The sequence below is a fragment of the Thunnus maccoyii genome, chromosome 2 (genome assembly GCF_910596095.1).
Source record: "Thunnus maccoyii chromosome 2, fThuMac1.1, whole genome shotgun sequence".
NCBI classification, from domain to species: domain Eukaryota; kingdom Metazoa; phylum Chordata; class Actinopteri; order Scombriformes; family Scombridae; genus Thunnus; species Thunnus maccoyii.
The window spans coordinates 14,270,447-14,298,260 of NC_056534.1; the positions used below are offsets into that span (position 1 = coordinate 14,270,447).

The 27,814-nt window shown below is 39.0% G+C and overlaps 2 protein-coding genes and 1 long non-coding RNA gene across 6 annotated transcripts in view; 1 reads left to right on the plus strand and 2 right to left on the minus strand.

Annotated features, from left to right (window-relative positions):
- The window catches only part of LOC121910628 (nephronectin), a 30,653-nt gene extending 20,725 nt beyond the window's left edge, over positions 1 to 9,928 (minus strand). Inside the window, exons 1-2 of one of the 2 annotated variants that reach the window (XM_042431902.1) lie at positions 9,817 to 9,928; positions 614 to 709 (exon numbers count right to left, since the gene is read on the minus strand). The gene's annotated coding sequence lies outside the window, so the exon portion shown is untranslated. Of the gene's footprint in view, positions 1 to 613; positions 710 to 7,818; positions 8,077 to 9,816 lie in introns of those variants that run through there. The other variant, XM_042431911.1, reaches the window with a different exon arrangement.
- On the plus strand, positions 9,059 to 27,629 carry LOC121910651. Its single transcript, XR_006099698.1, has 3 exons — positions 9,059 to 9,141; positions 10,093 to 10,218; positions 26,003 to 27,629. It is a non-coding gene; the product is annotated as an uncharacterized LOC121910651 (long non-coding RNA).
- LOC121910610 (hedgehog interacting protein) overlaps positions 18,079 to 27,814 on the minus strand; it is a 36,292-nt gene continuing 26,556 nt past the window's right edge. For all 3 annotated transcript variants that reach the window (XM_042431861.1, XM_042431865.1, XM_042431874.1), the window contains exons 12-13: positions 21,061 to 21,206; positions 18,079 to 20,797 (exon numbers count right to left, since the gene is read on the minus strand). In XM_042431861.1, coding sequence (XP_042287795.1) covers positions 20,601 to 20,797; positions 21,061 to 21,206 — 343 coding nt within the window. In that variant the 3' untranslated portion in view covers positions 18,079 to 20,600. The remainder of the gene's footprint in view (positions 20,798 to 21,060; positions 21,207 to 27,814) is intronic.

Genomic DNA, 27,814 nt, shown 5'->3' on the forward strand with positions numbered 1-27,814 from the left:
ATAAAGGCTGTCGGAGGCCAAACATGGATGAGAAATTGATTAATGTCATGAAATCATAAATGAGAAACCACCACCAGCTACATGCAAGATCCCATGAGTCTTAGGGCTTGAGGGATTTTCTTAGCGGAGAGGATGAAATCAGAGTCAGGTAGAATGTATGTGGAGTATGCTGAAGATGACCAGTGGCCCATTTGTCGGAGAGAAGAGGATGAAATTCCCTGCAAAGCTGCAGAAGTAGCAGCTCCTATCCCGAGGGAGTGGCCTGAGTACTGCAGAAGTCAATTCAAATCAATTTTATTTGTATAGCCTGATATCACAAATTTGCCTCAAGGGGTTTTACAATCTGTACAGCAATACAACATCCTCTGTCCTTAGACCCTCAATTCGAATAAGGAAAAACTCCCTAAAAAACCCCTTTTAACAGGAAAAAAATGGAAGAAACCTCAGGGAGAGCAACAGAGGAGGGACCCATCTCCCAGGACGGACAGACATACAATATATGTTGTGTGTACAGAATCGAAAACATCATTCACATGGAAGGGAGAGACACACAAGACATCATTCACACAGGACAGAGAGAGAGAGAAACATGAGGTGAGGCTGAAACACCTACAGGATGAGGAACCAGATCCAAAACCTCTGGAAATGGCACCGACAGCCAGGGAAGCAGAGCGGTTCCAGGATGGGTGATGGTCCAATAAAGAGACGCCTGAGAGAAAAGAGAGAACAAGGAGGAGAAAGTACGGAGAGAGGGAGAGAAGACAAGAGAGAGAGGCTTAGACCTCATTTAAGAAGCACTTGCCTTAGGTTATGAATAAACCAGGATTTAGTCATGGGATAACTATCAGGCGTTAAAAAGAGAGGAGGTGATGGGTCAGAATTCTTTGAGCTTTAAAAATGTTAACATGGAAATATAAGGAGAGGAGATGTTCATTTCTCCCACAAAAAAGATAGTCAGCAGGACTTAACTAGCTAACTTCTTATCTTTTGGTTTACAACAATCAACATTCTTGAAAATGAAGAATGATTTACAATTCTGTTTTAGAGAACAAGAAAATCTAGATAACTGGTATAGTAGCTTTTGCAAATTGATTAAAGAAGAAATAGACGTTGGCAATAAAGCTAGAGACAGCCATTATCCTGAAAGGAAGTTATTTAATAAGAAAACATATTGGAATAAGGAGTCAAAAGCATTATGGCAGTCTATGCATAAAGCTGGTTGAGGACAGGTATTAAACTTGAAGAAAATTCGAACATCAAATCCCAAGAGATTTTGGTCTGAAATTAATAAATTGGGTCCAAGGTGGGTTTGGAAAATACCCATGGAGATGCTGGGGTTGTCTGAGGTAATAAATAGGTGGGAGAGAGACTTTAAAGATCTCTTCTCCAGGGAGACTTTGTTTGAGGAAAAATATAATAGAGAACCAAATATTAGAAGAGGAATATTGTGTAAAGGGACCTTAATAAGGGTTTTACTCGTAATGAAGTTCAAATGGCTATCAACAAAGCAAAATTGGGAAAAGCAACTGGAGTTGAAATGATACCTAATGAGATACTAAAATCACCCAAATTATTTGATATTTTTGTGCGAATTATTTAAAACATGTTTTGAATCTGGCAAATACCACCTATGTGGCTTAAATCTATTATAAATCCAATACTAAAATCCCAAAGTGAGGACCCGAGGGTGCCATTAAATTAAAGAGGGATCAGCCTAATGAGCACAGTTTACAAGCTGTATTCCACTATACTTAATGAGAGGCTCATGTTGTTTTTAGAGAAAGAACGGCTTCTCGTGGAAGAGCAGGGTTTCGTAAGTCAAGGTCATGTCTTGATCATCTCTATAATTATAACAAATAGAATTACTGAAAACAAGTCAACATATGCATGTTTTATTGACTCCAAGAAGGCTTTTGATATGATCAATATGGATCTTTTAACTTATAGACTTGTTGAGCATGGGGTGAATGGAAAATTCTACAGGGCTCTAAAAACTCTCTACAGCGAGCCCATAGCATGTGTAAGATTGAATTGCAAGTTATATAAATGATTTGGCCAAATTAAAACTTTAAATTGTGGGCTAAGGTGTGGAAGGGAAATGATAAGTATTCTTCTGTATGCAGATGACATAGTTTTACTATCGCCATCCAAAGACAAAATGCAGCAGATGCTCTTTTACACGAACAAGTGGTAAAAAAAATGGAGACTATTTATTACAGTTTTTCTCAATTGCTTTCACACTATACTGGACCTATTAAGTAAACATCCCAAACCATGACGCCATCTAGCAAAAGACAGACCCATTTCCCAAAACTATAAACACTATTCCCCTGTTTTCACTCATGTGCTCATTTTGAAAGCGCTGGCATTCAATATCATTAACTCAAGTCATCACAGCTGGAACCCAATTAACACACAACTCTCCAGGTGGAAACACTAAAAATCAAAACTGTTCACACACCAATCAGAACCTCAAGATAGATAGATAACAGGGCCACGGGTCAGTTCACTTGTTTTGGAACAATGGACCTGAGACTTTCTTTATGTACAAACTGTTTTTTTTTTTTCATTGGTCAATATTTGTAAATGCATGGAAATTATTTTACTGTATTCCACATTCTTTATCAGTTGCATATTTTTACAGTACATTTACTTTTTCACTCAGTTTCAGATTAATTTACCACAGTACATTGAGGAATTACAAATTTTGAAACTCTATACAAGTGTTGTGTCTTTATATTGTGTTCATCATGTAAAGAGGTTGTTCTAGGTGAAAACCATAAATGCCTTCATTCATTGTAGTAACAGGTTTTTATGGTAGTGTTTTGAATTGATCTCACCAGTGTGTAATGGCTATTTTGCATGATGGTTTTTGTGTAATGTGTGAAGGCAAAGTTTGGTTTAGATGTAAGATTAAATGGTCTTGAGTGGAGTGTTTGGTTTTGACATGGAAGTTTGAAGTTTGTGAAGATGAGTGTGCGGTTACGCATTTGTGTTTAGAGTTCTGGGAAATGAAATGTAATTTCAAGAACTGGTTCTTGGCAATCGTGAAAAACTGTAACAAAAAGGAAACTGTTATCAAAGCTGCAGGCAGTGATGAATGGGCCCTCACACCTCGCACATCCCAAGCCCCTCAAAAATGCAATGGTGTTCAAGAATAATAATAATATCTATAAAAAGAATAGGTTCCTCACACTTTCTGTGCCAGGGACCGTTGGGCCCCTAGCACTTTCTTATTCAGGCCCTAATAATTCACTTTAGAAAACTCTCATTTACCTGCAGTACTTACCAGTTTAAAGTTGGATCACATAATCTGAATTATGCAGACACATAAATATTTCGGTTTCTATATTGATGAGCATATGAATTTCATAAAAGGTGTTAAGGTTCTTGCTGAAAGCAGGAACCATTGGTAAAAGTAAAAATTTGAAGGATACGAGTTTCCAAACATCTTCTAAACTGTTTCAAGCTTGTGTTTGTCCTGTGCTTGATTATACTGCCAGGTTCAGAGGCCTTAGAAATATCTCTATGTGTGAATCAGTTCAAAACAGTGCTATGAGATATTTTCTGGGTGTGCACAAGTATGCACCAAAGTTGGCTATAGTGGGAATCGTGAGGCTTGATGGAAGATACTGTATGTATAGTTCAGTTATGGAATCGGTTACTTGATATGGAAGAAAGTAGGTAGACAAGACAAATATTTATCTGGGATAAACTAATTATTGGTTCTTGGTCGAGAGATGCATGCACGATGTTCTGCAACTCTGTGTTTGGTGAGGCTTTTTTTTTAATGACGAAAAGCTCAACATTGGTTTGTTTAGAGAATCTGTGTTTGCCAAGGACAAAGGGCAGTGAGCTGATGATATATGGAATAAACAAAAACTGCATATTTTTACAATGATAAAAACTGAAAATGGTATGCTTGGAATGCTTAATGGAAATCATGTTGCATATAATTTGTCTATAAAGCAAAGATCTCTATGTGCCCAGCTGAGATCTGGTGTTTTTCCTCTGACTGTTGAAACTGGACAGCAGGGTTAGTCTAGAAGAAGAGGAGTGGTTTTGTCCTATGTGCTGTCTAGTTGATACAGAAAATGACTTCCATTTTGTCTTCTACTGTCCTTTTTATTGTGAACTGTGTGATGCTTTGTTTAGTAAGATAAAAATAGATACTCATTTTGTATGCACAATAACTGAGTTGGCTCAGTCTTTACATATGAAACATATAAATATAAATTAATTAGTTATCTGGAGAAAGCCTGGGAGAAGAAAAGGAAAAAAGCTCTTTATCAAGATAATCTGTAGATTCATGTGTACAGTTCATTAGGGAGTTTTGTTTTGTTTTGTTTTTATTTTGTTTGTGTTTCCTTTCTTGTCCTTTTCCCACATGCTTTGTATATGCAATATCAGAAGATGTATGTTTTGTAAAATAGTGGTGTCTTGTAATCCCAAGTGGGATGGGGCAAATGTTTGGCATGAAATAAAAATAAAAACTAAACTAAACTAAAAGAACAGAAAGGGGCCTCAGTGTGAGCAATAATAATGAAACAAGCACATTTTGTTTAAATACATAGTAGAATTTAGGATGAAAGGTTAAGTCAGAAAATGAAACATTGATTTCAGGACTGAATGAATTAGAAGAAACCCATAATGGCCAACAAAAATGCGCAGTCAAGAAGCGTATCTACGTAGGTAGTAAAAAGCCATGGCGGAGAATAAGAAGCATTCTGTGAAGAGTGGGGAGTGTAATCGGCTGATGACTATAGAGACTGAAGGGGAGACTTTAGCTATGCCTTTTAGCAACTTTTCTCCTTTTTTTCTTTTCTCTCCCCCCCAACACATAATGCGGATATGTGACTGCTCTGCTACAACTGACCCCAGGCATAGTGTGATAATACGACATGGTGTATTTCAACAAGCACAGAAAGAGACAGCACAGAAAACTGCGATGGCTAACTACCTGCAAAACAGCTGCTACTCCCCAAAACACACAGATGGTGCTACATCCGTGTAGAACACGGTCACAGAAAAAGACACCAACCCAATGATTGATGAGATGGAACTAGAGTAGAAAACTAAACGGCTTTCCTTATTGACTGGACTGAGGAAGAAGTTGGGCAGTGAGGAGGCTACCTTGAGTAATGAGCGAATGAATCTTCAACAGATATTTAAGCTGAAAGTCTAAACTCAGTCACCATTGTCTCTGATTTATTTAGTTTGAGATACTTCAATTTTGGAGTTAAATTTCAGCCTGCTTATTTTTTTACTTTTCAGCAGTTTCAGTATTTCGTAACTATTGTAAATACAAATACTACAGTATATTGTCTGAGGTGATACCCACCACACAGGAAGACTGCAGTGTTGATGTAAAAAAAAGAGAAAAAAACAACTTCTCATGATTTTGTTAATCAGAATCTGCAAAATTCCACAAGGCCAGTAATTATTTATCATGTTTTGTTTTACTGACAATAATGACATAACATGTTCATTAATCCTTTGTTTTGTTAAGATTTAAAAAAAAAAAAAGATTCAGACATTACCTTATCCTGCGATCTTCTAGACCACAAACTATCAATTTGTGGCGGCAAGAGGGTGAATGAAAAGATCAACTACGCCACCTGGGGAAATGCACCCCAGGAAATATGCACGACTAGGAAATAGATATTACCAAATACTTCACACTTAAACAAGGCACACCAACTCGTTCACTGAGGGGACAGAGATGTGATGCAAAACCAAGGTTTTTTTTTTTTTTTTAAATCAAATAAGGAAACTGGCAAATGTGGCTGAAAAGACAGGTAGATAATGATTTAAAAAAAAACAGCACAATATAGAGTTAAGATGAAGTAGTAAAAATATTCTTTTATCAATCAATCAATCAATCCGTCAGTTCCTTCAATCTGTGCATTAAAAAGAGTTTAAATAGAATACAAACTGTACTAAATAAATATATGTGAATGATTGGAGAGAAAACAACAAAAGCAAGCCATCTTCTCATTTCCTACTTGATGTACCATTTACCTTGGGGGCCAGAGGTTACTAGCACATGGCCCCCGGAGAAGGACGGTGTTAACCACTGCCCCACTTCCTCATTCAGCTTCTTGGAGGAGATAGACCTTAGTGATGGGCCTATCTACTGTGCTCATCATTGATTATCTATGTAGATCATCTGTACAACTTTGCTGAATTTGGTTGCCATGGAGTATTACATTTAAGAGATATGGCAGTTAATAAATAGTATGGTGGTGTTTTATTAATGGCCACAAGGTGGGGCTATCGGTACCATGCTTCAATATGCCTTGTGTACCAAGTTTCATTAAGTTTCATTCTACATAATTGTAGAATATCATGTTATATTGTTACTGTAGCACCCCCTGTGTGCAGAATTGTATGAAATGTCACACACTTGTGCAATGTGGCTGTATATACAACATGTCAAAATTTGGTTGCAATCAAATTTTGTATTGAAGAGTTATGGCCTGTTAAGTACATCAGGCCACGCCTTTGAAGTTTTGGTAACCAATTACAGACAAACAGTAAGTGATACCCAATAACAAACTCATTAGTTTTATTTGGGATCATCTAAATATGGTATGTACTACGTTTGGTGAAGATTAGATGAAATGTGTGCCAAAAGAAGCAATAAATGTATTTACCAAAAATCCAAAATGGTGGAAACATTTCATGGGTGCAAATGGGCGTGGCCTATATCAGTCAAATCAGTATCATCCAAGGAACACATGGTGCAAATATTGTTTTGCTAAGTCTCACAGTTCATGAGTTATTAGTCAAAACGTACAACACGTAATAACTGCCCACATGCTAGCACTATTGGTACCATGTTTTGATATGTTAAAGCTACTTTTGTCTACCCCTTCTGGCGGTGAGAGTAATTACAATAACACTGTTGACACGTGCTTACATCATAGGCACCGCTGCCTGCTCTGTCTCTACTGTTGAGGCTGGAAAATGGTGGATAAATTGTTTTGAGCATCACACAACCTGTGCAAAATGACTCACTCACTATCAGAATTTGATCCATTTGGTCCAATAACATTTGGAAACTCTTGAAGAGCTGCACCATTAAATTATTCTATCCCCATTCAAGTTAGCAGAGAGATAACCAGAAGTTAGCCGGAAGTCTCTTGTGCCCGTGCTCTGTTCATAGAGCATGTGCAGTATGCATTCATCCAGCCAGCGCGGGAATGTCAAACCCCACACCAGATTAAAAACACCGGTATACTGGGAAATACAGAGAGATTTATCTGGCGGTGATAGGCTTAATCAGCGTTGTGTGAACTTATTTGGCAAGGGCTTGAATATAACGGATGTTCATTTGTATGTAAAAGTTCCGTACTGCAGGTTTAAGCATTTCCACATGGAACACCTGTCCATAAAGTATGAATACTTTAGAACTTGTAGTTGTTGAGTTTCCAACTTTCAAACATCATTGGATCATTCTTCCCACATTATAAATATTAATTTAAAAAAAAAAAGATAAAGTCACTGGAATATTATAGAAAAAAGAAAAGTAATAACATACATCTCCTAAGAAGACACATGTTTTGGCTTTCAAACAAAGTTTCTAAATGAAACTTCTGCAACACTTTCTGACTTTCTACACTTATTTGCTGCTTTATTGTGAAATAAAGTTTTACCTGTGAAGTTTTGCCAGAGTGTCAAGAAAGGTGATGAGAGACAGACTTAGAGACTTGTTGAATGACTAAAAAAAGGTGATTTATTCTGACCACTGTAACCAAAAACAAGTTTCTCCAAAAAATTAAATGAAAAAATAAAAAAAATAAAATTCAAACTTACCTTAACACAGCTACACTGACATCCTCTTTCTGTTCAGCTATTTCTCAAACCAACAACTTTTCCTTTAAACATGACCTCCAATCTGTCTAGACATAATCATATTTCTAGCAGGGATGTCCTTTCCCTTATACCAACAACTGGTATATGATAATGTCACTTGTGTCAGTTAATAGTGTTTACACACACACATCAACCACAGCATAGTGATTACCATAAACCAAAAGAAGTACAAATAACATAAATACAAAACCAAACATTTAACTAAATAAAAAAATCCCCCCATACTTGGTCTAACCTATGACATCACTGGTGATGTCAGCGAGAGCTTAAAAGCAGGAAGTGCTTCAGTGCCTCCTCCTTTTGTCTCCTGAAAGCATGGTGGGTATATGGTAAGTTACAACCCAAGTTAATCTATAATTCAAGAAACTCAAATCTTAAATCAATAAACAATAAATGAACTTGTCTGTCTCCATTAAACCATAAATTCAGATGTAAATGTAACAAAACAATGCTAAACACAAACAAAACCAAGCATAGTATGTGACAACAATGCTAGATATTAAGCTGGCTAAACAAACAAATGACAAGTATGGAAAGAAATACAAAGTGTAATGGAGACAAAATGGTATGGTTTATAAAATGTCAAAAAAATAGGTCTGTTCTGGCAGTCCTGTATAGATTTATTGTTGGTGTTTTGTCTTGGCAACAAACCTACATGTGATTACAGTGACGTATTCCTCTACCACAGCTCAGCAAGGAAACACTGCCTATTTATGAAGCCTGTCGCAAACCTTTGTGTCACTGCAATTTTTTTTAATTTAGTGGGGTATTTACTAAGACTTGACATGTAAATGAGCCCAGCCGTGGTTCATCTGCGCTAAAGTGCCGCTAAAGGCCAGTTCAGATCAATGAATCAGAGCGAGACTGGATGCAACTGGCAAAAGAATCCCTGACGTCTGATTGTAAACATTCTACAAACGGAAAGAAATGGATGACAGTGACAGTGTTTTGTTTGTTAACGTTAGCTAACTTAACTCACAACATTAGCTTAACGTAAATGAAAAAGAACAAGATGTAACTTGCCCACCCAGGACACTTGCAATCGAGCGAAGGGTGTTGTTTTTGTTTATTTCACTGGATTACGTTTTTGAGCTACAATTTGTAATTTGAATGCTGTTCTTCAAAAAGTTGGATGAGCTGGTCCTCCATCTCCTCCAAAAAAAATCCATCATGTTTTTGCATTGGCCTGTGCTGTTTCCTGATTAGCTGAAGAGAGATGGTTACGTTCTTACGTTCTTAAACTGCACTTGGCAATTTGACAAGGTAGGTCTTTTGTGACCTCAGGCAACGGCTTTAGACTCTCTGCAACTAACCAGTTCACCCCACTGCAATTTTCTCTGCAACATTTGAAAGCCTTTTCTTCTCGTTGCGAATCATTGATCTGAACTGACCTTTAGTAAGGCTGTTTTGATGTGCGTTACTCATGTCTATAAAGGACTGGAGCACAAACAAAACAGTTTTCTGCTATTGTACATGCAATATTGAATGAAAGAGGAATGCATATGTGAGGAAATGCAAAATATCCTGATGTTGTCAGCTCAACAAAAAGATCAGTGATTGAGTGTGTGATAAAAAATCAGTGGAAGATTTTTGATGAAGCTTTTAAACTTTTTTTCACAAGATTGTTTCTGTAGCCGTAATAGCTAATATCTGGCTGCTTCAGTCATATTGCGCTGGACTGGAGCTGCTGAGCCATTAAAAGTCAGGAAAATATACGGAAGGGATGGAAACAGAATGGTAAAATTGTGTGAAAAATAACAGATGGTTGCATTCCTGCTCTTTAGTCTTGTGTTGCTAAGCAGAGAGCTCCACTAAAGTAACTATTTAGCGCTTCTCCTCAATTTAAGAATGTATGTTTTACACAGAACAAGGACTGTGGAGTTGGTCCTCCAATCCAGGGAGACTCTGCACATAAAGATAGCAAAGCGTTTTACGTACCCGGTGGACACAAACACACTGGCTAGAGTGGCAGCGGATCACCTCCGGCAGCCTGATGCTGTGGATTTTTGCAGGTTACACAGCCAGTATGGACAGGAAGAATGATTACGGCCACCAGTAACTCAATATACATATTGACATGCGAGTGTTTCAAGACAGACATGAAGAAACACAAGTTTATCCGTTAAGTGTGTGGTGAGCACAGATAAGCAGACAGTGTATGACTTGCAGCCTTGCTTCTGTAACTATCCTAATTGTATTGTTTGCATTTTGCAGTGGGAAGGCAAGCCAGATATGGCTGACAGCCCTGTTGCTCTCCTCACTGTGGTCACTGACAACACTACTGGTGCGGTACACTTCAGCCCTGAGAGCGTCTCTGTTGTAGTCGAGGATGAAATTGTTGTGAGTGTTCTCCCCAGGTTGGCTGATGCATTAGTACTATTGTTTGGCTTAATGTACGCATTGCATTTGGACTTTCCTATGAAACTCATTCACATGTTCACCTCTATCCAGAAAATACTAATGTGTCTTGATGATCGTGAACCACTGAAACAGTTCCTACTGAAAATTACCTGTTGAAAGAGTGAACCAAGCAACACGTTTGAAGGCACATATGAGCTATAACGGTAAACATATGGATCTGCCTCTGTAGGTCTGTTATTAATTAAGTTCTTTTTTGACAGAGAGAAATTACAATAATTTAAAGGCCTCTTGTGAAAATCTATTGGCATCAAAGACCTTGTAAGCTTTGTTCCTATACATGATGGATTTTTCTGTTACAATGGATGCCAATTTCCATATAAACTTCGAAAAGCGTGATCCACTTTTGCTTTGTCCATCCATATGCTCAGTATGTTTCCTACAGGCTTACAGTGGGTTTATGCGAAACATAGGTTTTTGCTGAGCGTTCTTTTTTACATTGTTCCATTGCCTCATCTACCTCACCTAACAATTTGCACTGTTTGTGATTGTTTACTTTAAACAATCACATTATGATTGGGGATTTTTATGTACTTTTGACTCCTTAAACTTTTTTTTTATTTCCTTATTTTTTATTTATTGATTTTTTTTGCTTGTATTTGTTGTTGTTAAGGCACTTTTTGAGACTCTGAAAGTAATTGTGCTGCTAATGGAATTATATGGTTACTTTTTCCATAAACACACAGTGCCGGTAGTAAGGGCAATTAAGGGTGAGTAGTAAGTGTTGTCGTTCAGCTTTATGGGTGTAGCTGTTAACTAGAATTTTTAGAAGTGCCCGGGGTTCTTTAATAATTGTTGCCTCTAAAATAAATCAGGCCATTATGTTTTAGTTTTCATTTCTCGTTTTAATGGCACTACTCATGTGAGATTAGGCCTGCAACTAACAGTTGTTTTTTTTAGTATCGATTAATCTGCTGATTATTATTTAAGTATCCCACAAACAGCTTCCAGTGAAATCAAAGGATAAGAACCAGTATGATGGCAAAATTTGAATGAAATTGTCAATGGGATGACAGCAATTTCATACATAAGAAGCTCAGAGAAAGTTTTACTCTCTTTTATGCTTACTCTATTGACTTGACTTGATTTTTTTTTCCTTTCCCGTTTCCAACTCCTTCAGCTGACTGAGGGCGTTCACACTTTTCACTTCAATCAGATCGTGACCTCTGTGAGCCAGTCATCTCTTTGCTGTCAAACTTTAAAGTCTGTTCCTTTTTCTGCTGCTGTCAGCTGTAATTTCAGTGTCAGCTCGATGCACCTCCACCTCCACCCCATTCACCTCCATCACAACTAACTGTTCAGTGAATCCTTACAGTGAGCTCACACATCACGTCCACTCTTTCACCACCACCAATGTCTAGATTTCATCGGGGAGATATTCCTTTATGACTTGTGGCACGCGTCACAATGGGGTTTGATCTGACTCCTCACATACTGTATCTCTTTTCCTATTGTGTGCACTATATCAAATACATTCATTTCCTAATAACTACTTCATTTAGCCTTGCCTGGTTGAAATATACACAATAAAAAATAACCAAATATACAAATACAAGTAAAAAATAGGAGTTTTGGTATGACGTGAGTGCACTCAGAAACCCAGACTCACACACACCTGACATTTTCTGTCTTGATCTTCTTATCTGTGCTGTGTGGATGCACACATTTCCAAATTTTCTGTGTTACATTTTGCTGCTTCTGCACTACAAGACATCAGACCAACCCCCCCCCCCCCCCCCCCTCTCATTTTTTAACCACCACCGCTCACCGCCGTCAGTCTTACCTGTCGACCGACACTCAGAGTCCTGCTCTCAGCACTCTGTGGGGGTTTTGCATGTGTTCACATGACAGATTGAGCCCCAGTGGGAACCTTAATTGCATCATTTCATGGATGCGAGTCAGTGCTGTGGTCCGGGAGAGTAAACAAGCTCTGAATCCAGGAGCAGAGAGAGAGAGGAAAGGGGAGAGGGAGTGATGGAATGAAGAGTGGACAGAGAGATGAAAAGAGAGGAGCATGAGGACGAATACTAAAGCTGGTGTAAAGAAAGGCTTTAGGATGGGCGATTAGTGTTAAAAACGAAGGTTTTGAGATGAATTGTGAAATATGAGATCATGTAGGTGTGAAAAAGGCCAAGTGTGATGACAAAAAATGTCTAAGCTAATAACAAAAGCTGACAAAATTCAACATCCTTGCATAAACCCAGCCAAACCTCCTCCAAGGTGGTCGGCGAGTGCGGTTTGTTTTGTTATGTGATAAGCTGAGAGTTCAGTGAGGTAGGAGGAAAAGGCAGCAGCAGCAAGCTGGCTGGAAAGTGTGTCTTCATTAGTAAGTGATCGGCCAGGGAATATGAGATTTCAGCTGCCTCGGTCGTGCGTTTCAGCAGTAGTACTCACTGAGGCAGCCCAGAGTAAACACATGAGGTCACAGAATACACTACGCAATTAGGGGTGTGACAAAACCAGATATACAACCGGGGGGATTGACTTGCACACAGATGTACACATATAAAAATGCAGTTAACAGACTCACTGAAACAACCACCACAAATGTTTACACAGTCCAGATCCAATATTCTCACATAAATCAATATGTTGAAACCTGGAGGGGGCCACAATTTATGTCCAAAATCTCAAGAGACCGGTGCCAATATGGACAAACACAGATGTTAATGCACAAGATTAATCAAAGTTGCTCCCCAGTTAGGATCCTTTACTGACAAGACATCATGACCTCATCTGTTAACACGTGACATCAAAGTACAACATACATTTAACAGTGATTTCCACAGTTTTGTGGTATTGTGGTGAGGTGGTAATGGACAGTTAGATCACAGTGGAAACAGTTATTCATGGTGCAGGGAGACTCAAACGAGACTTGAGGGGGATGTCACAATCACAGTGAGCATCAGGAGACGTTCCCAAAAAGCTGTCGCTGGAGGACATGGGTGGTATTGGGAAAATCAAGTAGTTAGTCAGTAGAGTCAGCAGTTAGAATAATGGATTGTAATATGGGTTTGATAAAGGAGGACTGCCAGACAACAGGAAAACAGTGGAAAAAGACGTCTTTTTTTAGTGGTAGTAAAAGAAAATCTATGGGAACATGGTGGCTCACATTTAAAATAATTTAGCTGTTCTTGCTTTATTCGAGGGTCTACCCCAAATCAAATTTATTTACGTCATATTACATTTATAAAACCTTGTTAAGGCTATTAAGCAATTAGGCAATTAAAACACATTTTCTTGCCAACTCCGGGTATTTCAAGTTTCCATGTATGGCTGGATAGAATTATATATGTTTTTTCCACTGCGTAAGTCACCATATTGTACCTGCACTGGTACAGTATGTTATGTTTTACCTTCATGTGCTTACTGTAGTCTGCAGTCTAAAGGCACCTAAACACTGACTCATTTCTTACTGTCGAAGAATTCTGGTGACTTTACCGTTCTCTCTTAACACAGATAGAGCTACATCTGCGTGAAGCAAGCATGAACTCAGCAAAGTATGAAGTACAAATAGAAAATTCTTAAAGATTCACCAAACGTTAAGTCAGCATCTTGCAAAAGGTCTCATATTAAAAGACATTTTGAGGATTCTGGTGAAGTTAGTCTGAAAACATCTCAAGTTCGTCACATCGAGCTTGAATGAAAACTAGCGAAGGTGTTCAAAACGTATCATTCAGTTCAATTCAATTGAGACTTTATTAAGGACACAGCAGCATGAACAATTCAGTTATTAAATGATAATTCTGTTTCCTTTTCTTGTTTTTTTTTTGTTTTTGTTTTTACAACTTGGGTCTCATTTTTATAGTTTTTCCCATCCCTCCAGTCTGCATTAATAACTGTATAATTGCTGAGATGTGGGAACACTGCGTCATTGCAAAAAGGAGTCCAACAGGGCAAGAAACACGAGCAGTCAGACTATTATATAGGTTGTAAACAAACCTCCGGGTTTACCAAATTTATTTGGAAGAGAAAGTGAATGAGAACATTTTACTGAAACTGTTGGTTGTAAACATTCATCACAGTTACTTCCTCTTTCAACTTTGACCTATCGTAAAGCCCTAATTGTGCCTCCGTTTTTCTGTGCAATGAGAGATAAATATGGACATTTCAGCCACTCTCTTTCGTGTTTAACTCCAAGATGATGCTCGATCAAGTTAAGATGATCAAGCTTAATTTGGAGAGTTTGTGAGTTTCCGCTGTGGGACTTTGTTGATGTGATGCGTCACTATGAGTACGATGTTATCACAACAGATAGAAATAATGGCCAAATCTACAAAACTAAGATCCAAGTTGTAATACTTTAAGTTAGAAAAATCCAAAAGCACAATTATAAAATTAAATATCAACATGTCTTTGTCAAACCAAAGCATAATGGATTAAAATTTAAGAAATAATTTTTCAAGCATCCATTAAACTTGAATAATGTAAATAAATCCTGAATAAAGAAAATCTGTATGATGGTTTTCATGGTATTGATTGGCCACCTCTGGAACAACAGTTTCACCTGTTAATATTTTTTGCACCTATCCCAGATGACTCATTATGTGCATTAATTCATCTTTTCATTGTTTTATTTCTATGGCACTAGACGGTGATAGTCCCAAGACAGAGCAGTTATTGGAGGACCTGCAGTAATAAGTTACTACAGAATAGAAACACAAGTAAACACAGAATAATGAATTGTTCACTTTCGTCCGGATGAGGAGAAAAAGAATGACGTGCCTCTTTTTAATCACAGGACTATTGTTTTTTCCTGCTCCGTCGGCCTCCTCCTGTTACCCTATAAGTATTGCTTGTGCTGACTCTTTCAGTCATGTATACAATATTATAGCATGCACTTCCAGCCATCTCAGTCCTACAAATATTTGGTATACAGGCTCCTCATGTTTATTCAAAGTACTGGGTTACACTGTTTGGGAAAGATAGCCAGACAAGGGCCCTTTGGGAAGGAAAAAGAAAACTATTCCAAATGAAAAGTAATGATTCATGCCACAGATAGTGTATAAACTCAAATATACGCTGGACCTCGCAGCACTATTGGACAGTTCCACTTCATGCAATTTTGATTGGATCTGAACAGAGCATAGACAACTTAGTATTGCATTACTCTAAATATGGCAGCGTGTGCACTTGTGTGTGTGTGTGTGTGTGTGCGTGTGTGTGTGTGTGTGAGGGAGACCAGAGTGAGGTGGGTGGTCTCCGCTCACTATCATTATACAACACAAAGCCTCATTGGTATTTTGAGAAGGAAATTAATATTGCCATCAGCAGTGGCTCTTGCGTGTGTGCCTCCACGCATGAATGTGTTTGTGTACTTCCGAAAAAAAAAGGCACAGAGGAGAGAATTTCCACTTCAAATGAGGAATGTTCGGCTTGAACTTTGAGCGATGCCATGACGCTGCATGACGACATAACAGCCATCACTCGGCTCTCTCCTCACTGTCAACTCTGCAGGCAGCTTTTCCATTCAAGCAACAGTAAAGGGAAAACCCTGGGCTCATGGCCACGTTGGCGCAAGTTTAACTCAAACATTTTCTCAACATCCTTCTCTTTACTCTTTTTACCTGGCTGGAGGAAAAACCATCAGTGGAAATGTTGCAGCTGACTTACCAGAAATGAGAAAATTCCCAGTATGGGGCCACGACTAGAGGGTGTCTATAGATTTAATTACCATCCATCTATGCAGTCTGTAAAATAGTCTACAATACCATGCTGTGCTTCCAAAAACTGACTCGGCCAACATTGTGATTAGCTAATTGATGCAAGTAGCTATAAAACAACACACAACAAATGTAACTCCCTGTATGCCGTGTTGTTGTAAACATTTTAAAACAATGAGTTTCACAGTTCATCTTTTGACCCTCATATCCCACAGTCTTCATTAGCTAAAAACTTGTAAGTATGTGGATCCTGAGTGGAGACCTACATACACATACCTGCCAAGACCAAATTTTTCTGAAATTATCTGCCGACTTAAAGTCAAGTCAAATGTATTTAAAAGTTTTTTGAAGCTTATATGAGGCTTCAGCCGTCCGAGTTAATCAAATAAAGTGTATATCTTCCAGAGTTTCAGTCTTTTTAGATTAAAATTCCCTCTTTGTGTTTCCCTGGACAGTGTTTCTCATTAAAAACGTTGGTCTTGTTAACGTTGAAAGATATCCACTTGATAAGACTTAATTTGGACGGCTGGAGCTTCCTATTAGCTTCAGATATTTGTGAGAATTCTCAGTCATCCAGGTCATGGTTGTCCAAAGAGGGTTGAATTGAGGGCCCCTGGACTTGGTTGAAGATACGTGAGGATGTTTCACCCCTCATCCAAGGGGCTTCTTCAGTTCTAACTGACTAGCGGGGAGTCCTAGGTCTTTCATCTCTGTGGTCGTTATCAAGGTCATTGATACCACTTGATCGTTAGTGCTCCTGGCTGGTGTAACGACAGTCGTTAAGAGTCAATGGAGTCATGTGAGGCCAAGTGTATATGGTTGTTAAGTCTCCTGGGAAGGGATGAAAGGACAGTATTGTAGGTGGGCGATACGCGGTGTCGTAAACCTCCTCCGCTGTTGAGAGATAGTTTTTCTACTTTGACGTAGATGACCTCCTTCACTCCTCTTTCAAACCTTCAAACTTTCAAAGCTTAAGAGAAACTTAAATACATTTTTGCATGGAGGGAGGGCTGTCTGTTTTCTCCCCCATCACTGTCGGTGCATTGGGAGGGGATCTCTTAAGGGCCAGTATGAACAGGAGGAATGATTACAGCGATATTCAGGTGTTCATTTGGGCTCCTGAATATTATTTTAAGACTGACTTGAAAAATTTTGAACTAGTCCTTTAATGGGGGAAAAATGGAAGAAAAATCATGAGCAACAGAGGGATCCTTATTCCAGGACGGGCAGACATACAGTAGATGTTGTGTGTACAGAATAGACCAGATATCAAAATTACAGTACAGAAAAAAAGAGGATGACAAAATTATTAATAAATTCATAACATGTATATGATATTGTTGGGAGGACGTCAAGCTGCTTCCACTTGCCACAAAACAGGTACGATAACAGAAAGTGTTTAATTTATTGGACTAAGGCAGTGGGGAACAGGGCTGCAGCAGCCAAACTAAACATATATTTATACTTTGCACATATTTGAGTTTTTTTCTTTGATAAGACGTTTTATGTTCTAAGTCGACACTAATTGCTAGTTGTCTTTTAATAGTTTTTTTGTGTGCGTAACACTATTTTTTTTTTCTAGGCTTCTAGCGTTGGCAAAGAGCCCTGTTGGTTAGTCTTCCACAAAATGTTCCTCTGGTTTCTTTTCAGAAAAGTAGCAAACTTTCAGCTCTTTTGCCAGAAAACATCATAGCTTTCCTCTCTTAACATCAAGCCAGGCGTTGCACATCCTTCATTCATTTGCTTTCAAGTCCAGCCGTCTGGCAGGTCTCTATATGGGCACATTTAAGCTCTCCTGCTGCAGCCTCCTCCTCCATCAGAACAGCTCTTTGGCTTGGCCCGGCCTGGCTGCGGAGGTAACTCCAGTTCATCCATGCTAACAGAAATAGCTGCTAATACGTGGCAGCGCTTCCCATTGCTGGGATATACTTTTTATTACTTTATTTTCAACATGATTTACATGCAGAGTATGTAAATAAAAACTAAATATTCTTTAATTTTTGCAACTTTCCTCCCCAAAATTATATTTTGAGGTCATTATTTTGCACACAGCATCTGCTCCTATAATAAAATGTTCTTGCTCAACAGACTGTAAACACCACAACAAAAGAGACACAAGTATTTCAGACATGCTATAAATTTTAATAGACATATTGATATTTCTGAAGAGAAACAAAGTTATCCCTAGTTTTATTTACAATACAGGAATAAAAAAAATGTCACATACAGTACAATGGTAAAAACAACATAGAGAACTTAAATAATTATTTTATTTGTGTAACTACTTAAATAATGAAAATGGTTATTCTATTCACACCACGCCGTCTCAGCAGCTACAATGCAACTTTCACATTAAGTGCTAAAAAAAAATTATAATTTTCCATTTTACAGCATGAATTCCATTTTGACTCATTTAGACCAGGTAGAGTTGATTTATTTCAGCAAACATGAGCGAGGCCGGAGATGAACAACAAATACATCTTGACGGACACTGAACTTCAATTAACCATGACACATGAAAACCTGTTTTTTTTTTTGTTTTTTTTTCAAACCAAGTGTCGAGAGAAAGCAAAACCGCAACTGTTTGCCTTCAAAACTGTTAAACACAACAATTGATGGTTCTGTCAAGACTCATTTTTTTGGAATTTGAACAAATGTAGAGTTCTTAATAAGATGAGTAATTAGTTGAAGTGAGTATGGGCATGTGTGTTTATGTGCTGCGTCTCTATGAACTTCAGTCTGGCATCTGAAAAGACACAACACATTAATGTGGCTCCAGACGATCCCTGTCTCTGTTTAACCTTTTTTCTGACTACATTTCAAGAGTCAGATGCTCATTAGAGTTTAACCTTCAAATATTGAATTTTTTTTTTTTTTTCAAACTTATCTCCATTAGACAGGTCCTCGGGTTAACCTTAAATCTGCTCTCAACAGATAAGATCTGCCTTTTGACTGTGAACTGCTTCCACAGTAACTTGGTGGCCTGACAGGATCTTTGATCATCTCAAAACAGAGACACAATTCTGACAATGGTAATGAAATCACGTCAGAGAAAAGAATTAGATGGACTCAGCCAACTGCTTTGAATTACTTTATGCAGGCACAGACATGCATTACTTTGACACTGGGAAAAAAAAGTAGATTTAAAAAAAAAAAAAACTTCCTCACGTGTTTTTCTTAACAGAGGCAAAAGCTGCATATGTATAAGTACAAGAACATGAAATGACATGAACTGACAAGCTTAGTGTAAAACTGCTTTCTATAAACACCATTCTCTCCCATATATTATTACGCTTAAAAAAATAAACCCTCCTCTATGATAACAATAGTAATGCTATAGTTTTTTTTGCAATGCTAAGTAGTACTTAGGTAAGCTCTATTGGAAATATACATCACCGCACTTTCTCTTCCCTTTGTAGTTTTGAGTTCGGCTTCAGTTTCAGTGTGTGACGCAATGACAGGAGTTTGTTAAACCATACCTGTGCTAGTGTGGTGTATGTGTGTGTGTATGTGTGTGTGTGTGTGTGTGTGAATATGAAACTACTCTCACTGTGTTTCAATAAATGTTTAAATTCATTTTGAATAATAAAGTGAATGAAAGAAAAACAAAGGAATACAGTGCATTGGAGTCAACAACTCCATTCAGATTGTATGAAACTGGCTTTGACAGTAAAACTTTCTCACTCAGTTATTCCTATTTCTGTGTCGATAACAGTCTGCTGTTGTTTCTGTACATTGATAGCAAGTGAGTGTTGCAAAACAAAGTATACATACTTGTATACTGTTACAGCTTTTTATGACAATGTGCCCACAAACTAAATACAACATCAACATGGTTTATCTCTTGTATTTGCGTCTTACGGATAGTATAGCAGAAAGCACTGCGGGCTCTATGTAACCCACGATTTCTCAGAGTGACCTCTCAGCATTTTATAACTGAGCCTGAGGTTCCTTCAAAGTCTGTGTATGTAGGTTTTAAAATGGAAAAGACCATGGGCACAAATTGGATCTTGAGCTCGTCAACCACTCCTTACAATTTTGAATCCTTTAGATCACCCCTGAACAATCAACTGTCTCAGCTGAAATGCCTCAAACTCCATTTATTGGGGGGTGGGAGGGTCTTAAAGTAAGGCAACAGATAGCCCCTGAAAGTCTTGGGTTAAAATGGGTCTGTTCCTGTGGAGTGTCCTCTGGTGGCTCACCAGGAGTGGGGGGGTGGTGGGGGAGGTCTAAATGTGGAGTCAGCCGCATGCGGGCGTTTTCTGAACGAGAAAGGAAATGTCTTAGTGGAACTTCCATAACTTGGCCGTGCTTGTCAGTCACCTCGCTGCCGCCTGCAGGTCTCTCTGAAATGTGAACACGGCTTGGATGCCAGGCCTGGTGCTCAGGAGCAAGTAGCTTATAGGCGAAAGAGGAAGAGTTCGGTATGGTGATGTGGATGAAAAGCAGATCCTGTGTGTAGTTGTGTGTTTATATGTATGTATGTGTGTGTGTGTGTGTGTGTGTGTGTGTGTGTGTGTGTACATGCCTGTGTGGGCGTGAGGGAGATTAAGGACACCTCGTTAGAGTCTGCTGGTGGTGGTAGGTAGATTTGTGTCAACTTGAGGATGACGGCAGGGAGCAGCCCCCCTCTGCGCACCCCTATACGATATAGCTGGTCAGGTCTAGGAGGTACGAGGTCATGTCAATGATGTGGTCCAGTATGCCGTCTTTCTCCTGGTCGTTGGGCATACCCCGCTCACTCTTCTCACACTGGGCGCCGGAGTAGCCGCTCTTACACAGGCACTTGTTGGGCTCCATACACACTCCTCCGTTGCGGCAGCCTGGTTCACATTTGGCTACAAAGAGACAAGAGAGGAAAACAGAGGTGGTCAAAAACAAAGTAAGAGAAAGATGAGTGGAAGCTGTTTCATTCTGAATTAAAGCCACAAAAGATCAAATGAGTTTTTGATGATTTATAAGGAAAATTTCGGCATGCCTACTGTGCATATTGTGTATTACTAAACCTCATTTAACATCTGGAAAGGAACAACACACTAATGTTTGTCCAGATGATATTATTCTGAAAGCAGCAGATGCAAATCTGCCAACAAGTACTCACCAACTCTGCAGAAGGGTCCCTCCCAGCCGGGGCTACAGCAGCACTTGCCAGTAGGAGTGCAGTGTCCGTTCTTACAGTGTCTGGAACAAGCGGTCATCAGCAGCTCTGGAGGCTCCACCTGACGCTGGCACTCCTTAGGGTTGGTTCTAACAGTTGTTAGAAGGAGGGAAAGTCAGTATGTGGGGGGGACACAAGCATCACATGACATGCTAACGAATTACAGAAAGCAGGGCGAGGAATTAATTTAATATTATTGCTTACTGGCTTTCAACACAATCACACCCCATTACAGTAATGATACTGAGTAATCATGACACTATAACAATCTTACAAATGAATCTATTTAGGGACTATCATTTGAAGATCTCTGTTTTAAAATGTATTGACATGATTTTGAATATTAGCTCTCATATATCAAACATAACACAAAACACATCATGGTAATAATTCTGAAAATATTAAAATACATCCCTTAGATGACTTGTTTTCAACTCCAGTAGCTAATGAGGAGCAAATACAAAAAAATGAAAGTCTTTGGCTCTAAGGTCGCAGGGTTAAGTCATGGCCTCATTATTTTAAATTAGGTTAAATGTTGAGTTTACGTCCAATAATAATGACTTTACTGGAAATAATTACCGATGTAAACAGGGTTGTTTTTTTTCCTCTCTTTTTAATCAAAGGCCAGCAGAGTGTGGTGTAAAGGTGTGTAGTTATAGAGAACTTAATGTTTGGAAGTCTGCGTGTCATGTGGTTTGAGATGTGCCTGTTCAAATTCTTCCTACTTTTCAGAATTTTGGCCACTTGCACTACATGGCTAATCAGCACTGTATTTGTTCTGCGGTCAGCTGCTGTGCCAAATGGAGAAATTGGCAGGCTGGTTATGTCCAAAACAGAAATGAGTTCTCCAGTGTATCCAGGTTGTTTGATTGGGCTATTAATGGATGGTTTCTTTCTTCGTATGTCTGTTAAAAAGTTTGAGCCTTTCAGTGAGAAGTCACACCCACCAACAAACACATCAGTTTTTATTTGCCAAATTGCCGCAGTTTCCAAAAAGTTTCGTGCAAATCCATTCAAAACTTTTTAAAAAATATTCCTCTAACAGGCAAACAAAAAGCTGGACCTGGGCAAAAACAAAACCTTCATCCAACTCTTGTTGGCTGAGGCACACAGTAATACAATATTATGATTCATGGCAGTACTGTAGGAAATATGTTCTATCTAAACTACGTCTAACATCACGTGGTTAATGTCATGTAAAGCTATTCTTGAATGGTACAACAAGAAGACCAAGAAATCTTCTGTTGTACGCAGTAATGTATATACATTTTTTTAATCTATGTAAATAGTTAGAAATGTGTGTTTATCTCTATAATTTTAGACTTTCCAATATTTAGATTCTCGAATAATTTGTCATTAACGTATTGGCAGATTTTCTGTGTATTGTCAATTCATAGAATCAATTCTCAATTGTTAAAATGGATTTATACTGTACAGCCAGGACAGTTCCCGTGTCAAGTGTGGTATTTTCCTTAAATTCTTGAAGAACAAAAAACACGTTGGGTTAAAACAAGGCTCCTTCAGATATAAACATGATTTGGAAAATGCAGACACACACAAACATCTCCACACCATATGTGTAATGTCTGAACACCACACAGACATATTGTGATTATTCCATATTAAGACAAACATCCAGACACGCACATCAGCAAATGGGCTGAAACAGAATTATTTCATATCACGCTCTACAAATCTGGAAATAATACAGGGAGTGCGTAATCAAGTTCAAATGTGAAGCGTCTGTTAGCGCCTATTGCCCACTGGCCCACACACACTGGTGTCTCTCTGTGTGTGTGTGTGTGTGTGTATGTGTGTGTGAAAAAGAGAGACGGAGAAAGAGAGATATACGGATTCGTAAACATTTCTGTTGTGTAGTGAAGTAGAAAGCTAATGAGGCAACACTATTTGCTGGACATTGAAGGACATTGAGAGCATGTGCATACACTTTTACACACAGGCATGGTAACTGGACTCCCGCGGACTGATGCTGGTATTAGGACTGAGAGTCATGAGTAGTGAGGTCAGTGTGTGTGAGTATGAATACACGTAATGCTTAGTCCATGAGAACAGGCGTCATCAATCATGGCTGGAGAGCAAATGGTCAATCTGGAGTGGAGACCAAAACTAGATTTTAGTTTAAGATCCACAACCAGGGGATATTTTTTTTATATTAAAACTGAAATCAAACATGTTTTTTTAAATTTATATACCATATTAAATCCATCTGGGTAACTAAGTTGACTGTGCATTTACTCTTGGTTGTGGACACTCAATTAGTATTCTGCTATGGAGGAATGTTTATTGGGTTTGTAGAGTCTCACCTGTTCTTGTTGCCGTCATTGTCATCTGGCTTTATTATTTCAGTAAATATTATATTTATTTTACCTACTGTACAGGTGTGAGTGTCAAAAAATATACGGATTTCAGCCTGTCAGTTGATAAATAACTGCAGCTATGATTTTGAACATTAATTGTATTTATTTGAAACTTCCTAATTTGAAAATGTGTTGCATAAGTTCTGACAGACACATTGACTGATGGCAGTGCAATGTGACAATACTGTGACTGTGTGTGTGTGTGTGTGTGTGTGTGTGTGCTTTAAAGTTGCTCTAAATTTGGAGGATGGAGGGTGGTGGGTGGGTGGGGGGGTTGATTCCCATGCTCCCATCAGCACCCAACTCCAGACTCCATCCTTGCTGGCTTTTGTTGTTGCAGGCTGCATGTAGTTAAAAAAGAAGCGAAGGAGGGAAGCAAACAGAAAGAGAGGGAGAGAGAGAAAGAGTAAGAGTCCCTGGAGGATTGGGGGGTCTGTAGCTAACACTGTTAATAGCAGGCAGGGGTCAGCAGCGCTACTAAACAGTCTGTACGACTGCCAGGGTGGCTGTGAAAACAGCACCTGCTGGTAGCGCCACTTGACAAAGGCAGCTGGGTCAACAGCCACTGTGGGAATTTATCAACTTTGGGAGGGGTGGTGTATGTGTGAGAGCGAGGGAGTGGGAGAAGGGCAACAGCGCTCACACATGAGGTTGTTACATGGACAGAGGGCGAGATGATGATGATGATGATGATAATGATAATCAGATACTTGAATAAACTACAGACTGTCCTGACTGAGATGAAAATGAGTAGAAAGTGAGCTAAAAGTGAGAACTAGGAATATAAATGCAGGTTAAAAACTGCCTTCCATTTCTGTCCTCACATCAGATTAACAATTACACTGACGTCCATTCAAGTCTGCGCCATAAGAGCAGTGAGGACGCATTGCCTCAAATTTGTTCCTGATCTGTTTGATTATTATGTTTGTTAGCTTGTGTGTGTGTGTGTGTGTGTTTAGCTTGTTGGCTCGCAGGGCCTGTTTGATTGACATGAGGTATATGTGAGAAAAGGGTTGTGGAGTGGTGTACATTGTGCACCCTAACAATGGCTTAATCAAACGGCCCAGTGTGGTCTCTTTTGCTGTTTTGTCATCCGACTCCATTGTTTGGGGGCTTCTTTTGTAGCTTCATTCCTTGTTTTAATTGTGCAAGAAATTTACTGTGTATTGTAGGAGCCAGGGCTATTCAGTGGGACTGGCAAGCAGCTTTGTCAAGGGGAGGACCACAGCAGAGATGTAGGAAGATTTAGGAGGGATAGGAAAATAAAGAAAAGGCTTTTTTTTTTTCTGCAGCGTGCTGGGAGCTAGCGTACCACACGCTCACACAGGCTCACAGATGTGCATGTTTGCGTTTACCCACCACCCACACAGTTTATATCTGTACACACAAAACACAGAGAGGCACACATACAGATAAATATATCCGCAAATGAGCACCCGCAGCCTGCTTCCCCTGCACATCCAGTGATTTGTGACTTCCATTGCTAATGCAGTTCATAAAGGAGGTCCCAGGACCCTATTTGAAGTTCACTGTGTCTTTTTAAGGTCTCTGCTCACTGTAATTCAATCAGTCCAGCCTGCAGCTGACAAAACCCAAACGTGTGAAAAGCCCTTCATAATACAGCTTTCGCTTCTTCTGTGTGGAAAGGGGCTGTAACAAACAGAAAGGCAAATCACATTTTACACCAGAAATCAGCAGGAGGTCTGGCTCTATATGTTACAACTAAGCTGTTGCCAAGGACCAACTGTAAGAGCATGGCTGATGGAGGGCAACATGTGCCCTTTGAATTATGACATGATAAACATGTAACTTTACAATATGGCTCCCTTGAGATACTGTATATACACAGAGGGGCTAAAATGAATCCCTGTGTTGTGCTGTATCACAATATCTTTGTTAGTGTGTTTTGTTTCCAAAAAAGTAAGGGGTTTCTTATGTAAATACAATGCTCACACTGTCTAAATAATTATGCTCTTAAATGCAGACTCAGTGGGATTTAAAGGTTGAATATCTGCCGACAGTATATGACCAGAGCAAACCACAATCACAATAAAGTTTCAAGTACTTTAAGAGCTACTGTATTGCTAAATTGTTGTTTTTTTTTAAATTATGTTGTAAGGCTTATATAGGAGGTAAGATCATTGTAGAACAAGAGAAGATAAGCAACTAAGATATAAAATCTTCAATATTATATTTGATCTCAATTAGACATGAAAATATTTAGATTGGATACAATATATGTGCATATTTGATCACTCAAAGGTCCACTTACAAATAATTCAGAGCTTTCAGCTGCATCTCATGGTCACTATATAGAGAACTGGTACAGAAACAGCACCGAACAGGACTGCGAGGCCCTGCAAAGAGTGGTTTGTTAGGCTGAACGTACAATATTTGGTGCTCTAACCAGCCTAAAGGATATTTATAACAGGCACTATGAGAATCAGGCTAGGACAATCATTAAGGATCCCAACCACCTGGATAATGGCCTTTTCTCGTTGCTACAGGAAGAAGGTACCAGATAAACCAGGCCAGCACTGAGAGGCTCAGGAAGAGCTTCTACCCTACGGGCACTAAGATCCTAAATGAGGTCACTGCCTAAGACTGCCCCCCCACAATCATACACATACTATATATTTATTACTATTCCATATCTATTTAAACTCTTTAATGCACAAATTGAAGGAAATGGCGGGATTACATTTCCCTGTGATTGTGCCTTATATGATTACATGTGACAAATAAACTTGATTGATTGATTGAAATATGACTGGAAACATTTCTATCACATTGTTAAACCACAAACAAGTCCCTTCTTGCATTCCGTCTCTCTTTTTGTTTTCCTCACATCCTCACACACACACATCACACACATTCAGCATGTTTCAAATTGCATGGTGGCCTATTTATTATTGGAGGGGTACTCCAACTGACAAACAAATACCTAGAAATGAAGTCATCTGGCCAGGACATGTTTACACAAACACTGCTGAGGGATTTTATGGCTGATGTTTCCCTGTAAGCCTTTACCCGCTCTCCCTAACAGTTCCTCCTTTCCCCTCTATGTTCCTAAACACACGGTTGATCAAAACACAGTGCTAGATGCTATACTGGACCACATAAACCACCATACTCTCAAACAAATCTCTGTCTGAGAGAGCTTTAGGGTCCAGATGTCCCCACAGTATGGAAGGGAAAAGAAGGGAAGGACCACCAGACTTGATAACGTGCTGAGGTCAGACACGTTAGCTACCCCATTTACTCCCCCTGTCACCCCCTCTCCATCCTCCCTGTAACAAGATCCTAATAACGAAGCCAGAGTGTATTAGGAGTCAAGACTCCAACACCACAGGGTCCGCACAGACTAAACAAGTCCAGTTGATGGTGGAAAGAATTGTTCTTTGGGAGAAATGCGTCCAGCGGCCATGCCAGAAAACATAAATATGGAGTGAGCCACCAGGGCCCCCTTGAAACATCTGTGGTGTAATTAATTGTGCTATTGCTTGGGTGGCACTGTCGTCACCCAGGAATAATCAGCTGCGGATATATTTCTATTGACTCTGAGACATGCAAGTCTCTCTCTCGCTCTCTCTCTGAGTCTGCTTCTCCCACTTTATCTGCCTTTCTTAATGAAATCTGACCTAGCCTAAAGAAATATTATTCATTTGGGACTCTTCTTTTGTGCATTTGGTGGTTCAAAGTTTGGAACGACTCACTTATTGACCTGAGCAGAGGGGCTTAACCCTGCAGGATCAACTTTAACAGTGCTAATAAGAAAAAAAGGCAGATCCTAGGGGGTTCAGTTTGAACCTTTTGAATTAATTGATTTGAATTACAGTCTGCTTATGTTTGCAGGGGTAATATATCAGATACAAATGCTTATACATCCCTCCTGTATCATGTGGGATGAATTCATGCCCTATGTGCATATTTTCTCCTCTTAAATGACGAATGTTTTTATGTGGTGGTCTTGCACAAACAGATTATAGATTGATCACTATCCTAATGATTTCTAATACTGTGATGCATATGGTAAGGATTATGACACAAAGACACAGACATACACACACACATTTGAATTATGAAGTTGCACGCACGCGCATGTTCCCCACACATTCCAGTTTTTCAGCATCAATTAATTAAGAAATAAACTGGATTGCACCACTCAGAGTGATATGTGTGTGCTGCAGAGTTGTTGAACTCTGTTCCATATAATGACAAATAAATGTGCATATATATATATATATATATATATATATATATATATATATATACACACACACACATACATATGTACATGTGCTTGTGTTTCTACATGT